Genomic DNA, 17,380 nt, shown 5'->3' on the forward strand with positions numbered 1-17,380 from the left:
ACAGCCGTTGGCTTGGATAAAGTTTGACTACTCGAATTGGTTTAGTCACACATATAAAAGATGGTCTTAGAGTCCTCCAGTTAGTTTTGGAATCAAATTACTTCCCAGAACACAAGTTCCAGAGTTATCAACACCTCTCTACAAGTGAGCTTCCTCTGATCTGTTTTGAATTTACTTACCCTTGATGCACTGCCAAAACTCTAGTTCTCCGGATGTCTCAAAGGAAAAGAGACACCATACAAAATACTATTCCACTGAACTGGACCATTATCTGTGAGGGTCCAATTTGACCTCAGGTTTCGGCAAAAATGCGTCTCCAGTTCAGGAAGGTCTTACTTCCTTTGCAGCCAAATCACGTATTATGCTATCTGAAACTCTCTCCAACATCGGGGACACCATGCAACACAAAACACGAGCTCCAAAGTCATCTTTGATTAATTACTGTCTCCTTGTTACCCGAAGAAGAGCAGTCCCTCACCTATACAGAAAATAAACATGAAATGCTGCTCTGCAGGTGGGGACTTACAGGAAAACAAGCCTTTGCAGGAATCAAAAATACAGCATGGGGCCAATCCCACAACTCTACCCACACAAATGATTCCTGCCCATGAAAACAGTGGACGGGAATGCTGAAGCCAGACAGAGTTGCAGGGAAATAATAAGAGAACGTGGCTAACCCAGCTGTTTTTAAAGTCATTTGATCTGTGGGCACATGCACATTTGCTAATGGTTACAAATATCCCTTAAAAATTTTCATGTAAGGCTGCTGTATGGCATATATGAACTTGCTTCCCCTCCCCAAACTCTCATGGACCCCTTAGAAATGGCGTGAGTCACCCTGGGTGGAAACTACTGCCAACACGCACGAGGATATAACTAATTCTACTGTTTCCACAAGGACAGCTTTAAAGAAAGCTTCCTTTGTCAGGGAGCTGGCTGTATGGACTGGTAGCAGCTCTGTGAAAGAGCAGAGTTCAAATCTTAGGCTCGGTGCCTTTCACTGTCCCGACAGGAGACTGCATAGGAGCAGGCTGGGAACTATTCAACCCAAAATGCTTCCAGGAACAGAAGAACTACTTCAGTAGCCTTGCAGAAAAGCACAATTCAGTGCAGCTACCTCCAAAGCAACTCTGAGAGTGACAAAACCTCTGTGTAGGTTATTTTCAAGTACTTCCCAGAATCTCTCTACACCAGAGAGAGATGCTTCCAGCCTGGGTGACAGGCAGGACACACCAAGACAGACAAGGCACTCTGCACTTGCACAAGTACAAAAATCCAAGGGCAAAAAGCACTTAGGAAGCTTCCTCCACTGCTCATGGGCAGAATGCAAGGAAGGATCCTTGCCTCCCCCATAGCCCTCCCAGACAAAGTACCATATTTTCCACCACTTTGTCAGGATTCTGGTTTCCTAAGCTGGAAAACCACTGCAGATCCAGAGGCGCTTGCCATCAGACCCAGCAGTGCTCTGTGCCGATTCCGTCGCATTAACTGATTGTAGGTGTGGGCAGTCTGGGCTTTCCTGAAGCAGAGGAGGAAAGCATGCCAGCAGTACTTACAAGTTGAACGACCTGCGGACACCGTGCGTACAACACAAACATGTGGGCATAAAGGACTTCCCCAGAGTCCACCTGGAATTGGACATCACTTAAGTGGGGGTTGTTGACCATTGCACTGAAATCTTCAGCCAGCACCCTGAGAGAGGACTAGAACACAGAAAGAACACAAAGACAGAAGTTACATTACAGCTGTCAAACATTTCCCTGAAAAATAAGAAGGGAATAACTCAGTTTGTCAGCACTGCCGTAGCGTGGGCCCCAACTTGGACACACTGCCCCTGCCTCCTGAAGATAATCATCAGCATTATCAACTTCAACCCTTCCATACGACAAATAAGCAGACAAGTCTAACAGACGTTTCTGGCTTTGTTTTCCTCCACTTTTTCACAGTCTGGCAATTGTGAAGAATGGGCAGTCATGTTATATTCTACTATACTTGTTCTGCCTTGTATTACAGCAAATTATCACCCTCAGATCTTCACCACACCATTTCCTGATGTGGTCTAGCCGCTGCCTAGAGTTGGCCTCTTGATCTACTGCCTTCTACCACATTTTTAGGAAACTGTAATTTCCACTTTGACGGACTTGAACTCAATTCACTATAATTAGAGTAAGAGGACAGAGGATGACTCAGGGATGGGGTAATGAGCCTTTCTTCTCTCATTCACTGTCTGGCAATGACAGCTGAGAAGAGCAGATCCGCAACAAGGGGCCCACATAGAATTAAACTAATGTAGGTGTCTAGTTCAAAGGAATTTATGTGCATGTTACTGAAACCTCTTTTGAAAATTCCACTCAATTATAAAAAAGAAACAGAATTTCGATTATCATTCTAGAACTACTTGCTGGAATTTTGGGGAGGGCTGGTTGACTGAGCTACCTGTGACTGGTTACTGGTCAGGCCTGGGGTATGCTTCCAAAGACAGCAGTAATGAACACTGTTTCTGCTCTGGAGCTGCTCCCAACACAAACCCACCCCAGGCAATCTTCTAAAGGCTCAGATCCCTCTAGGCAAGTGTTGTGGCTCTGGCAGTGGCTTCAGAGAGGTGTGAAATACCCTCAGCTCATGGCTGAGAGGCTGCCTGACTGTAAGTGGAAACCAGTTTATAGTTAACACACTAATCATTGACCCTGCGGCTTTTCAAACCTACTGCAGAGTTGAGGAACTGCAAGTCCTATTCCAGTGAACATCTGCATGTGATGCAGTTCCACCTGGAACAACACAGCTCTTTATTTTATTAGCAGGTTTCTACATTAGCAGTGGACTGCGGAAACCCAACCTTTCTACTCACTCCAGCATGTGTTTGCAGGCAGCCAACACTAATTAGCATCAAAACAGCAGCACACACCAGAACACTTCTTCCAGGCCTTCGTAGGTGGGCTAGAGAAGACTCTGTATGTCATGGCAGTGGTGTGGACTGATCTCCAAGGGGAAGACAGGAAGCTCAGTCTGGAAACTAATCTGGTGTTTCTTGCTTTCTTATTCTTGGCAGGTAGGATACCTGCAAGACAGTACCTCAGGAAGCCAGCAAACACAGACTCCTGATGCTACGTTCCAGGCAGCAAGCCCAGAACAGCTTTCCTGCTGATGCTAAAATTATGAATCAGGAATGGGGAAATTAAATAAGGCTAGAAACCTCCTGGCTGCACCAGTGCAAAGCAAACACGCTGGTGCGAAGGTAGCACCGAGTGGGCATGTGCTCCTGTCGGAGAACACGCTAAAACACTCTCTCCTACTGAGGAGCCGGTTAGACTGGACTTCGCAGATGTGACAATGGTCTTAAGATATGGGTGGGGAGACACGTTACCGTTGCAATGGATGTATTTGCTCTACACGGTTACACCCCGTTTGTGCTCACATAAAGCACAAATCTCTCCCACTCACAATCCAACTCTTCAGCAACACTTCATTTGCTCAGGAAAACTATCACGGAATCAAACTAAATCTGAAAAAATGATCATACTGGTTTTTTTCTGGTAGCAACTGAGTTTCAACAACAGTATCAGAACAGTTTCTGTTTTGCTAAAGGCCTCTGGTTTAATAGACTCAGAAGCTTATAAAGCAAGATGGTTTTTCCTGCTAAGGATTATTATTTTTTTAATACCCCCAAAGAACATCTAGAGTTTCTGTAACAAGTAGCTGGGATGCTCAAGTTTAGTAGATTCCTACCTCAGAGAATTGTCTCCTTTTACAGGTCTCTTAATTCTATTAGCACATATGAAAGTGCATTCTCAAGGCATCAAAAGCTACTAGCTTTCATGGCATGATTATTTATTATCAAACTAAAGATAGCAAGTTTCACCAGATAAAGCAGATGACCCTGGCAGGAAGATGAATTATGGGTTTTTTTATATGCACTTCAATTGCAGAAAACTGATTCTACATCCATGGAGGATTACACATCCACTGGTGCATCTGGGGTAAGATGTGATCTACAGAACGCTTACTGGCTTGATAAAGAAGTGATCTGTGACTTACTAGCCTGTATTCTTCACCCCGTCACCATAGAGGGCACACTGATTTTCAAGCTAGATCCTCTGATGTGTTCCCACAACGGAGGATTTTCTATACTAAACCTTTTAAAAGCTCACATTAGCAGAAAAAAAGTGCTCACCTTCCATGGACCTCACAGCATTCTCCATCATCCATCAGGCTTTTATGCCAAATGAGAGAATTTAGTGCGAGTCAGCCAGTCCTTGCAAGACTTCCTTGCAAGGCATGGCGTGGAGAGGAAGGTGTCAGAGGAGGAACAGCTCCATTCAGAACCACCCGAAGTAGCTGGTGTGTGAGCCTGGAGGAAGCACCAGCCAGCTCTGTCTCTCCTGGGCTGCAGCCAGTTTTCTCTTGGATAGCCTGGGCCTAACGCAAAGTACTGCCTAACACGGTGCAGCTGCATCCCTAGTTCCTACCCCAGTAGTTCCTACTCTTAGTGCTATAACACAACTATTTAACCTATGTGCAAATTGGCCTTACATTACCTGTCATTTTAAATCATCTCTCTCATCAGGTAGGACAAGGACTGAAAAATCCACAGGCCTGCCTGGGGGCATCAGTGAAATACCACCACATGTGCTCATCTCACCTGTGCCCACGATGATTCCTGAGTAACTGTGACCATTAAGCACCTCTCTCTTTCTATGGAAAGGAATGGGAAATATTCCACACTTCTATGAATTGCACAAATCAATAGCTTCTTTTTTACGGTGCTGAATAAATAAAAAAAAAAGCAGAAAAAAAGGGCTGTCCTTACCCTTTTACCGCTGCTCATCAGGAGGCTCTTCTCTCTGGACGCGGGCACAAAGCCACTATGTGGAGTATCACTGGAAGTCAGTTCTTTTCCTAAAAGAAGAAAATGCACATCACGAATCACATACAACTTCTCAGTGTGACAGAGTGATGTCAGAACTCCTCAGGGGATCCTTGCCATGACAGCTCCCCGAGACAGCTGCTGGAACCAGCCTGACTGAGATGAAGGCTCAGCCTCTCCCTCACACCTCTATGGGAGGGTTTGGCTCTGGGCTGTGACAGGCTGTGGGTACCCGAGTACCATTCAGCCACGAGCAGCACCGATCTCCTGCACATCTGTGCGCGCCATTATCATCCAGATGGAGGAACTGCAGAGTGCAGCATACTTCTGTGCTTCCACCTCAGTTTTTCTCCAGTGGGGAAAAAAAACTACGACCCAGAGTGGGATGGGAGATGCCATGGCCTCACCCTAGCAGACAGGCAGAATCTTGGATCCGCATTTCAACCTAAACAAAACGCCGGGGGCCCTAGTGCTCTGAGGCAGCCAGTGAAATCAGTTTCACACAGCCCAAGCCCTGGGTTCTGGTGCATTAGTGTCTGCACAGTGTTTTTTCTCCACCTGGACTCATTTACACACACAATATACACTGATGTGCGGAAATGATTTCCCTCACCCAGGAAGATATATATCTCCACTGAAATGCCAGGAGTAGTTTTATAGGACCACGAATCATTTGCTGCAGTTTAGTAGGGGAATTGAGGAATATTATACCCAAGTGAAAATGCAGACAGGTGAACTTAGCAACCATGTTCTTGCACAGGTGAACAGGAGACACGCAAAACATGCTGCTGAACAGCCAGGCCATTTTAAGGGATATCACTGACCTTGAAATGTGTAGTTGTGCACCATGTGCATCTGTGACTGGGGACATCAGAAAGTTGCCCATAGAGGAATTCTAGATGTTGGCTTTTTTCAACTCTGTACAGGTACAGATAAACTTTGTGTTTGTGCAATCAATCTACCAACATAAAATCATCCCTCATTGCACTTCTCTCTCACCTGATTGTCTCAAGACCTCAAAAGACAGTGCATGTAACAGAAAGACTGTCCAAATAGCTGGGATAAGCATTTCGGCCCAGCTGTTGAACATACCTGGCAATAAATACTTTGATATTTTAAGGGAATTTTAAAATACGGGATTTATGAATCATTTCAGAAACATGAGCTTGATTGTGTCTAAAGCGTACTGCAGAAAAATGTCCCCCTGCAATATCACCTCTTGGATCAACATCCTGTGGGTGTTGTCACAGCTCTCCTAACTCAGCACAGTGTGAGTCTGGCTCTGCGCAGCTGAGGGGACTAAGGACGGGGCTCACAAAGCTGCCAGAACTCACCTGGCTGCTCCGCTGCCTGAACGTGGTCAACGTCAAGGTTCCACTGAGTGAGGGTAAGTCCTTCCCTGGCCAACTCAACTAGGTCCTGCAGGGTCTGAACATCCTTCTGGCTGTGAGAAAAAAACTGCCCATCTCCTTCACGGCCTGACTTGGATTCATCAGAGGTTTGGCCTCCAACCTGTGTGCACGTGGGCTCGTGAGAACTGAGGTCAGGCTGAATTTGCTGGGATGTTTTTGGCTGATCGGATTCCATGGAAGGCAGAAGGTTCTCTGGCTTATGATTCTGATCAAAAAAGGGGGAAAAAAAGACATCAATAAATTACATCTCGTTTTACATATTTGCAGAGCTCAGAGTACAGTCTCTAGTTCATACTTTTGAAACATCTAGCAAAAGATTACAGAGCATTCCCCAGGTACAGGGCCTTCTGCAGCAAAAGCTCTCTGCAGTTTTATGAAGGACTTTCCAGAGATTAGAAAGCTCTGAACAGAAGAAAGGAAAATACAACAGAAATGCAGAAAGGGTGGTTTCTCCAGGAGCATGTCTGTGCAGGAAATTGCCAAGCAGGGAGAAAAGATGGTGGAAATGCTCCCACACCAACATCTAAGTATTTCATTATAGTTGGAGCGCTTGGCAACAGTCACAGCTGAAGCTCTCCAGGTGCTTCTGTTCTGAGTTCTGAAATGCTTTTGCAGTTACATGTAACTACATCAAACTTTCACCTTGGAGCTGCTATTTTCCAGGTTTGGTCTCTGTTTCCCAATAAAAATAGTTTTGTTTGTTTATTTCTAGGTAAAAATGGTATAGCCATTTCTGTGAATGGAAAGAATCAGAGGGAAAACACACTCTCGCCATGATTTTAAAGGCTTTCCTACTTTTTAAACTTCTCTGGCAGTTTTTCACTTGAACAAAAGGTCAACAATCTTCATAGAATGGAGTTCCTCCACTACAGCCCTAGCCTGAAATAAACCAGTGAAAAACTCTGGGCTTTGACTAGGGAAGAAGTATTAAATAAAGCACCTATATATGCACAGTAGTTTTTGAAGAGAAGCACCAAATAATTCTTCAACGGAAGAATGAGGGAAGGAAGAGAAGTGATATCCTTCTTCTCGTGTGATGAGAGACTAAAACAAATTGTCTATTTCTGTAGGTACGTTTTATAAAAATACAGAGCACTGAAAGAGGCTGGGGATCTAGGTGAAAACCAGAATGAAACAGTGGAACTGAAAACTGGAGCAAAGCTCATATGCACCAAGAGGCAGTGGGATGCACAGGGAAAGCCTGAAGTGCAAATGCTTCCCTTTACAACTCTAGGTGCTCCCACCTTCTCCTCTGTGCAAGACAAATATCAGCCTTCAGTTTAAGCTTTTCACTCAGTTCCTTGCTGAGCGCAACACGCGGGTAAAGCTTATACTAGAATCAATCAGAGAAAAGTGCCAAGAAGGAAAACAAGAGTCAGGCTGCTGTAAAGGTGAGACAAACTAGAAGAAAAATGACCACAATGGAGTCCGTTTACTCAGTACTCTGTTCCCATCAACTGTATTTTCTGAAAGCTCGTGGAATAACATGGTAACACGAGCCTTAGTCTCCTCTCCAAACAGGAGAAACGAAAGTTCAAGACCATAAAACCTAACTGTAAGATCAGGGGACAAGAGGGCACGAGCAGTATGAGTATGGAGAGGCAGGGGACCATTTATTTAAACACCAAATGAGGAAACAGCAGGGTTACAGGGCAAGTGAACTAGGGCACACAAGTATCAGAACAAGAACAGAGAATCGCACCTGCACAGGCTTCCAAGGTACAATTGGAGGGATTAATTCAGCAGTGTAGAATGATTCAGGGTCATAGGGTCCTGTCAGAGCACTGATATTCCATAAAAAGCACTGCCTGGTTTTGGACAATGGCAAGAGCCAGGTTGCTTTCCCAGATTTATCCTCCAAAATCCTACTAGTGGGAAGCTTAGGGGTGGGAGGGAATTCCACCTCTTCTGCAAGCAGCATAGCTACTCGCTCTTGGATCCTTTTGCGGGCTTTCTCCGGGTCCTGAAGCAGTAATGGTGGAGTTGCAGTTGGGCCTCTTCTACGCCGTTTTTTCTCTTTAAAAAGAAAAGGAAGAGGAATCCAAATAAACAACTGAACGCACAGAGCAGAGGAGCTTAACATGCCAGCTCCTTCAGGTGTTGTAGTCAGTGATGACCAAATGTCAGCTACAAGCTGAACACAACTCTTAATATTTCTGCAGGTAGTCTGAAGCCTCACATCAGCCTTCTGGGAGAAATGAACTCCAGAAAAGACTGACCCCTGCTCACACTGCTCTGCTGTCTGTTGGGAGAGGTCACACCTCTACAAGATCTGATCATTACGGAAGCAACTGGTAACCATGCAGTCTACCTCCCACACCCATGGAATGGCACCTGTACGGCCCTTGACTAGATCCCAGTGCTTTGCTAAAAAGGGAGAAAAAACTGCCAATAAATCCACGAAGGACTCCTTTTCTTGTGTACAGGTCACTGATTATATCAAACCACAGCTCCTATGAACACTGCACTGCTTCATTTGGGAATCCTCTGTCTTACTACCTCTGCCTTACTAATGCCCAACCCCAAATCCAACTGGCAGTACTTGTTGGCAGGAGAATACCAGACCAGTGGCACAAAGAGCAAATTCTCCCTTCTACAGAGCACTCAATGCTCTCCCCGGGTAGTTGTCTTCCCTTCTAAACCTTTCTGCACACTGAAAGTGCGAAGCACAGGCTCCACAGCATGTACTATACACATATGTCCACTACAGATGGAAAATAGAGAGATAAGGCTGAAAAAGCTGCATTAATCCAGGTTGCAGCAGGCTGAACAGACAAAATCTACTGCAGAAGAAATAACAATAATCTGTTGATGTTATTTCTTTTCACTTCCACAGTCTACAAAAAAGAACAGCTTATCTTAAGAATATTTTACAGATTCAAAACAATCAATAGGAGAAAAAAAAGCATGAGATTCCTAAGGGATTTCACTAAGACCCATGGACATCCTGCAGCCTTTCTTGACTGTGTGTGGATACTGCATAATGTTGAAGCTCTGACAGCTTAAATAAAACAGAAACAGGGCTGTCATCCCTCCTATACCCAACAGGAAAGTTTCAGTGAAGAGCAGGCTGTGCTACATTATTTCTCCAATAACACAGCCTTTGACACTAACTCACTTTAACACATACCTGATCCTGGCTTCCATTTGATTGGCAAAGCAGCCACCGGTTTCACATTTGTAACTGATTTTGCTTGTTCCTGCTTTTCTTGCTCCAACAGAGAGCGTGACATTGCCATAGCAACCAGCAAATCTTCATCCTTAGTCTCCATTTTGGCCCTCTTCTGTGTTTTCTTTGAGTCCTCTTTGGCGGTGCCTTTTCGCTTTGACCTGCTCGGTTGATTGCTGAAATATAAGAATGCAGCAGGAAGCCCAAGTTAATGTGACTGGATCAGAGACAAGAAACACTGAACACTCCAGACCAGCTGCTCTACTGGCTCTGAGAGATTCCCATATCCAGGATAATGAAAAACTATTCAGTACCTTCTACCCTAGCAGAAAGCGAAGGATTTCTTATCACCCATGGAATTTAGAGCAATTTAGAGAAAGTCTTATTTTGAAAAGGTAACCACAAGACCACAGCACTGATGTAAACATCGGCTATCTCTGTCTTGAACTCTTTTTTGTACCTAAGGGGAAAAAACAAGTTGAAGCAGGGCAAAAACACGACTGCCAGAAAATGCTTTCCCACTTTTCCGCTTCTGTGGGGAACAGGCAATGGTCCTTCCTCAGCACAAAGGGACTTACGAGCCCTTCTACAAATTCAGTCAGGCACCACTTGCTGTACTCTCAAGATTCTGTTCAAATCCAAGACAGCAGATGCAGCTCTGCGTTTCAAAACATCACGTCTGTTTCCTCTTTGGCTCGGGGTGTAAAGCATACACATCCAGTACAGCCACAAGCCAAATAGCTGAGGCATTGGCACGACAGATGCTCAGGAGAAACAGCATACTCGTACTATGTGGTCACTTAATAAGCCCAAACACACCATTCAGCTTTACTGCATAATTGTCTCATAGAGCACAGATATTTCTGACACACCAGTGTAAGATTATTTACTCCTCATTTTGCTCCTGCATGCTGACTTTTAAAGTCATCCACCACCTGACCGCCTTCATCCACTTCTAAAGTCATCCACCACCTTCTGAAGGAAAGCAAGATGATTTCTCCAACTAACTACCACATTCTCCTCACGTGGTACTAAGTCATGGCTCTAGTTGACCTTCTTTGGACTTGGGGCCCACCCAGAGTGTGAGTCTGCCTTGCTTCTACCATTCAGGAGCACCTGGTCAATGTCTCTCAGGCCAAAGAAAGTAACCAGCACCTTTTCTTTTCACCAGCTTACCTGGGAGACTGAAGAGGTGCATCCCCAAATGTGGCCACCTGCAATTGCACTGCCTGAAGAAGCAGGTTAGGAGGAACGTCCATCTCGACAGCACAGCGTTTCAAGTGGCTGACTCGGCTCTGTGGGGTTTGGAACTGCTTCCCGCAGATGGGACATTCAGGGACCGGTGGTTTGCTGGAGGATGACATCTGTGCTTCTTCCATCTCATCCAGACACCTGTGAGGTGATGGCAAAGCTTACCTCTGAAGACTTTAAAACTGTCCGCGCTAAGATGTAAACCATATTAAAGAAAAGGAAGTACAATCATCTCTAATATCTGTAACAGCCAGAGAAACAAGCTCTGAAGAATTATGTGCCCACCACTGTGACGAATACGACATGTAACAGTTAAGTGGAGATTGCTGCCTCAGAGAGACATATTAAAAACATGTTGCTCAGAAGCAAACGCAGGTAATAACCTTCTTCAACTTCATCGTGTGTCCATTACCTGTTCCCTCTTTCTGCGTTCATTCTAACATTCCAGACAACTTATACACTACCATTAAAATAAGAATCAAATCACCCTACCAGAGAAGTGGTAAGCCTTTCTCACCCAAAACAGGACTACTTCTTGTCCTTCTTATTACTTTTGTAGGCGTAACTACATACAGTGTCAAGAATGTAAACGTTTTCAAGTCAGATATCTCACTTGACGAGGACAGTGTTTTATGTCACAGAAAAGGGACCAGTCAAAATTAACACTGCATTCTAGAGTGCAGGATAATGGACTTCTAATAATTTCTGGCAGGTCAAAACTACGTACAAAATTTTAACGGTTCTTTTTCTGTCTTCTCCAAAGAGATCCAGAGTGTGAAATCCTGGATCTGCAGTACCTGTTATAAAAATCACTCCCTGATTAGGTAATGACACACACAACCTACACACACAATGGCCTCCGTGTAGGAGACCATTCATCTGATGTACTAGGATGGGTGACTACTAGTTTTCCAGTGCATCTATCCATCTACAGCTTTACATCTTGTGATGAAGACTGCTATCAAAAAATCCATGGCTAATATGACCTTGTAATCCCATTTTATGATTACACGCTTAATAGTTCAGAAAGCAGACTTAATTTCCAAAAAAACCATTTCTGACACACTGCCACTGTTTTACGATCTCTGTCTTCTCAAGCAGCAGTAAATATCTGAAGACAGAAACAGCAACAGCACCTCTAAAGCTGCAGCTGCAGCCAACCCTAATGAATATGAGCCACTCAATACTGTGATGTAGGACTGGACAAATCAGATCACTCTTCCTCTCTCAAAGTGCTGGAATTCGGAAATTACAACCATTCAAATGTGGTGTTTCTGATACTTTCTCAAGAGAGGAGGACAGACTTACAAAGAGCTATCTGTAAATAATATATTAACATTTACCTAATAAATTATTAACATTTACATAATAAATTAACATTTACCACTAAGGAAACTGTTAAGGGCACTAATTTCAATTTAATTGCACACATTCTGGCAAAAGAGAAGGCAGGGACGCCCTCCCTTAGCCTCTCTGCTCTCACTGTCAAAGTTCTACAGTGCAAGTTAAGTCATCTTTCTGAACAGCATCACCTTTCCCTCAGCAAACAGCTCGGATAGACAGTGACATACCAGATGTCCTTAGACAAACAATTTTTAGCAAAATAGATCAAACATTACTTTGTTGACTGAAACTGGAAGATCTCAAAATCTGCAGTAGTGGGTCCTCATGAATTTTGCTAGCCACTTTACAGTTACAGCCCTGTACCACACTACTGCTGAAGGCAGCATTGGCCTTACTGCACACATGCAGAAGCCAGGCAGGGCAAGACAATCAGCCTCTGCTTCGAGATAAAAACGACTTGTTAATTCAAGCCATAAAGGTCAGTGTCACTATGCAGACTCCCCTGCTACCATGTTCTTTAATGGCTAAGCCGAGCGAGCAGTCTGTGAGGTTAAGGGGGAGAGGATGCGGACAGGACACATCACGCTGGTCTTTCACCTGTTAACATGCTGCTCTCGTCGCACTGTGTTCATGGCTGAGAGATCCTTCTGGCAGATCTGACAAAAAAACAAGCCTACATCCTCTAGGCTTGCCAGGGCTTCCTCTTTGGTTTCCTGCTGAAGAGCCAAAGCCAGAGCACCGTCATGCTCCATGGATGGAAGATGGTGGGTATCTGGCAAAGACAGGAGAAATGATATAAGAGAGAAAACTAAGAATCCTGTATGAAAGGCATGGAGCTGTTATACTTGTCATTATTAGTTTATTACACGAGACATAAAAATAAACTGCAATCTTTCTCTTGCATCTTCATCTTTGATCTCTCACAAGGGAAAGCACATACTGCATTCTTTAAATGCTACAGGCCTGCACTAGCTGAGGAGCAGGAGGTGGCAATTTGTTCACAGCACATCACACGCAGAGCCAAATGAAGGGTAGGTTTTGACTAAAATTTCTGGGGAGAACATGGGATCTGACACACAACATATTAAAACACAGCAGTTTTTCATGTCCATACAGAACCAACAGGGCCTTGACTTATGAAGAACCAAACCAGAGAAAAATTGCTGTCAATTTAATTCATCTGCATAGAACACATTACTTCTGTAGTGTGCTCGGAGATCTACCAAAGACAGGGCCTACCTAAGAGTCATATTTACCTAACAGCTGCCTAACGCTGTCCCAAGGGAAGGATGACAAAGTTCACGGATCCTTTTGGAATTTCAACCTGTTTCCAAGAAGACAATTATCCCTCCAGAACTGAGTATAAGGTTAATTCAGCCTCAGAGCTGGGAAAAAAAGTATAGGTAGTCCTTTAACAATAGAGAAAGCAAGTTTTCTCAGCGATCTGGAGTGATTTATACAGTGCTGCACACCGAGCCACTAGGCTAGCTGGGAACAAAGCCCAGGAATCTGGACTGCTTCTCATGCAACCATTCTCACCAGCCCACAGCACTCTTACTGCACGTACAAGAGCTAACGGGAGAAACATACCGTTCTCTGGTGGGTTCTGCTCCTGGCTTTCGTCAGGGAAATCCATGCTGGCTACAGACTTCGGTAAGCCGTCGTCTGTGGTGTGTTTTAGCTGTTCAGGTGCCACTCTCTTGAACTGCTGCATTCTCTCCACTACCAGCTCTGCTACTCGCATCTTTGACCCTGCCAGCGGCGGTATCTTTGAGGTGGGTGAAGCGCAGGTCCCTGGCTGCGTAGCAGGATGGAAGGATAACGTAGTTTGGGAAGAGCCACTCAGAGTATTTACTAGACAGGGAGAAACACCAGACCTTTACCAGTCAGTTTTAAGCACATAGGTGAGCTGCCCAGAGAGCTGCTGGGAAGCTTTCCCCTACAGCAGCCTAAGCCAGACTCAGTTCTGCAACAACCATTCTTAAAGGAAGAAGTGAACAATGTGTTCAGCTATGACTTTATACTTGATAACCACAGCAACAGTATCAGGCTTCTGTGCTACAGTGGTGTTTAGATGTCTCTATATCCCTTTTAAAGGAAGGAATATTAAGGAAGGCCTTGCCTGAAGGTCACTAGCGAGAATAACAAGCAAGGCAGCCCTACAGCCCCGCTCTCCCCAGCGTTCCCACCACAGGATGTCCTGTGGTTCCTGCTGTTCTTCGCTCTGATCTCCAAACCCTACCTGTGACTTGAACTTTCAGGCTGTGAGCTGAAGGGACCATGAGTTCCCAAAGAGAGGCGGTAACAAGCAGCGGGCAGAGGTAATGCCAGACAAACACCTCAGCATACCACTGCTTGGCTTCAGGTATCCTGTGGTTATGGACAGCACATAAGATGGGACCAAAGACCCTGCCAGCCCAGTATCTTCTCTCTGTGGCACTCAACAACACACACTTAAGAAAGGGTGATCATGACAGGACAGGAACAAAATAATTCTTCCCTTGGCTGACCTTTTTTATCAGTTTAAGGACTTCCTGCACTGGTGACTGCATTCTGGCCATTATGTTTAACAACCATTGAAGGACTAATCCTTTCTGAATTAATCCAACACCTGTCTTAACTTGTTTATATTGCCGCTGGATGTTGTCAAGGCCAGAAATATATTCCACAATACAATGATGCGCTGGGTGAAAAAGCACCTCTATGTATTCTAAGATGCTTCTAGATGATTTGAGGGTGTTTTTCTCAGTTCTGATTTTGCAAAAAACAGTGAATAATGACTGCCTAACACATCACTTTGTACCAAGGCTTCACCTTACTGAAGGACATCTTCTGCCTGCCTGCAGCACAGACCACACTCCTAGGTTAAACCCCTGGATAAGCCTAAGTAGGTGAGCATAGATGGAAACACAAGATGCAAGCCTGCTTCAACCAGCGTTGCTATGTGTCCCCTCTGGGTGGACTTCAGGAGAGCTCCACTGAACTACAGAGTGTTTTCAGTCCCAGCCTATTTTCTGTTCCAAAGATTTGGGTTCACTTACCTGTCAGGGTCCTCTGGCTACACTCAGTGGACACTGTACTCTGCTGGCTGGCAGGGAAAGGGCTTCTCTTTCCATCCCCTTGTGCAGTCTCACCACTACTACAGGCCACAGCATCATCATCATCTTTGTGCACCAATGTTTGTTTCTTTGGACCCAAATCTTGATGGAAGTTTGTTGCCTTTGCTGCTGGTAAGTGATGATGGTTTTGGCTCTTAGCAGCAGCTTTGCCTCTTCTTAATTTGCTTCTTGCTGCAGTGCTCTTTGACCTGCTCTGAGCCCTCTTCGCTGCCTCAGCATCCCCAGCTTTTTTCTTCGCTCTACCCAAAAGATTTGCCCACAACTCTTTAAAATCATTGTCCTGTTCATCCATTGGCTTTGCAGGTTCCAGTAACACTGTGGCCTAACGACACTGTGAGGACAGGAGGGCAGGAGAAGATAGCAGGGCCATTTCAGATTTGCATCCTCTGTGACCTGCAGTTTTCACCAAGTCCCTTCCACCACCATTCTCCAGACTTCAATGAGGTCAACACAGTGGGCACCTCTCTGCTGTTCTGACAGTTCATTCTTCCACACTTAATTCACAGCCATTTAGCAGAGCATGTTCTCTCTCCAAGGACCTCACTTGCTTTCACACATAATGCATCAACAAGTTGGTTGTTCAGAGGTCTCTAGACCGTAAGTTAAGCACCTTGTTTGCACAGACCTTGCCTCAGATCTTCGTGATATGCTACAGGGCTTCAGAAAGATCCTTAAAGCCCTTTAAAAAAACATAAAAGTGATTATGTAGGATGGCATATGCAGATGCACTGTGGGACAGGGCTGGGGTAGAACTTTGAAGGAGGAGCGAATTAGTATAAAATAGTATAATTAGAAAAAGCACATATTGACCCAAAACACTATCACTATAATTGTACTACAGACACGCACAAGCCACATTAGGAAAGAAGAGGAAAGCGTTCAAAACAGATATCTGATACTGGGTAGGCGTTTTGCCCTGGAGCTCAGGATTTGAGACCGTCCTTTTTTTATACACATTCATACTTACATTTATGTAACAAGACCAGGGAATACAGCAGGGGAGAAAAAAAACCCAAACACGTCCTTCAGATCAAGCAGCTATTCTAGAGTGTAAAATTCTGCTTTGCGACACAGCAGCTTTAAAGAGGAGAGCCCGACCTCATTTTGAGAAGTAAATAAAGGCAGTTTCAAGGCATTTCAGAAGGGTTTCTGGGACAAGTCTGAGAACAACTCTATCAAACATGTTCATCCTTTCTCTCCTCTTACCTCCATGGCTGCTCACATTCAGGATTAGCTCTCCTGCCAATACTGAACAATTCCTCTGAGTACTCAATAAACCATGGCACTGACCACATTTCACAAACTGCAGTCAAATACACAAGGTAAACAGACTAAACAAATGGTATTTTTAAATGAGTTTCTTAATCTTTTCAGCTACAGAGAGAACAGCAGTACTAGCTAAGGATTATTTGGAACAGCACTAGGTACAACGTCCAGATGGAAATGCCATCAGGCCCCAGGCAACATTAAAACTAGATCTCTATTCTTAGACATTTTGATTGTCCTCTTCTTCCTAGTCCTAAGTTCACTACGGTTCTGGCTATTTTACCAGAGGTTTTATATTGCTCCCAAACCCTCTTTCTTTCAAGCCTAAACTGGAGTGTTTCCCTTGGAATGGCAGCAGCTGTGGTTCAGTTTCTCCAGTAAAGCTCTGGGCACAGAAAGACTCAAAAAGCAGGAAAAACACATGCGAGATTGTTTTCTCAAATGGCTTGGCTGCAGACATGCGAGGCTAAGGAATGCTGGTTACACACTTTCATGGGTCAGCCTTTCCTATAAGCAATTACAGATGTTAATGGATTTATTTATTTTAAACTCAGGCTCCCAAACCAGCAGAGGACTTTGCTGTGAATCTTGGAGTCATTTCCTGTTAGAGAGAAACTGAAGTTTTATGTAGCCAGTTCATAAATTTAATTTTCCTGGACAGAATCTTGGTGTAGTTATCACTGTAAATTGACCATTTTCTTCTAAGCAGGAGACAGCATGTGGAGAAAAACAGAATCTCACATCCTCCATGGCTTTAAATACCTCTCACAGACACATTTGTACTGTCATATTATTTATGGTGAGTTCCTGATATTAAACCTTGAAACAGATCAGCACTTTTGCGTTTGCAATCAATGTGCAGTGCCCCAGGTAGACCAAGTCAGACATATAAATGATGCAAAATTAACTAAGAATTTATCTGTCTAACTGCTCCCTTTCCAAACTTGTATTTACA

At 44.4% G+C, this 17,380-nt stretch overlaps 1 protein-coding gene across 11 annotated transcripts in view; it reads right to left on the reverse strand.

The window, feature by feature from the left end:
- SLX4 (SLX4 structure-specific endonuclease subunit) overlaps positions 1–17,380 on the reverse strand; it is a 31,356-nt gene that overhangs the window by 6,194 nt on the left and 7,782 nt on the right. For 8 of the 11 annotated variants that reach the window (XM_054213126.1, XM_054213127.1, XM_054213129.1 and 5 more), the window contains 9 exons: positions 15,082–15,838; positions 13,631–13,894; positions 12,638–12,812; positions 10,622–10,837; positions 9,407–9,621; positions 7,979–8,292; positions 6,199–6,481; positions 4,808–4,896; positions 1,557–1,703 (listed from right to left, as the gene is read on the reverse strand). In XM_054213126.1, coding sequence (XP_054069101.1) covers positions 1,557–1,703; positions 4,808–4,896; positions 6,199–6,481; positions 7,979–8,292; positions 9,407–9,621; positions 10,622–10,837; positions 12,638–12,812; positions 13,631–13,894; positions 15,082–15,451 — 2,073 coding nt within the window. In that variant the 5' untranslated portion in view covers positions 15,452–15,838. Of the gene's footprint in view, positions 1–1,556; positions 1,704–4,807; positions 4,897–6,198; positions 6,482–7,978; positions 8,293–9,406; positions 9,622–10,621; positions 10,838–12,637; positions 12,813–13,630; positions 13,895–15,081; positions 15,839–16,365; positions 16,463–17,380 lie in introns of those variants that run through there. The other 3 variants (XM_054213130.1, XM_054213133.1, XM_054213132.1) reach the window with 3 other exon arrangements.

Source organism: Rissa tridactyla, chromosome 8 (assembly GCF_028500815.1).
Source record: "Rissa tridactyla isolate bRisTri1 chromosome 8, bRisTri1.patW.cur.20221130, whole genome shotgun sequence".
Taxonomy (NCBI): Eukaryota; Metazoa; Chordata; class Aves; order Charadriiformes; family Laridae; genus Rissa; species Rissa tridactyla.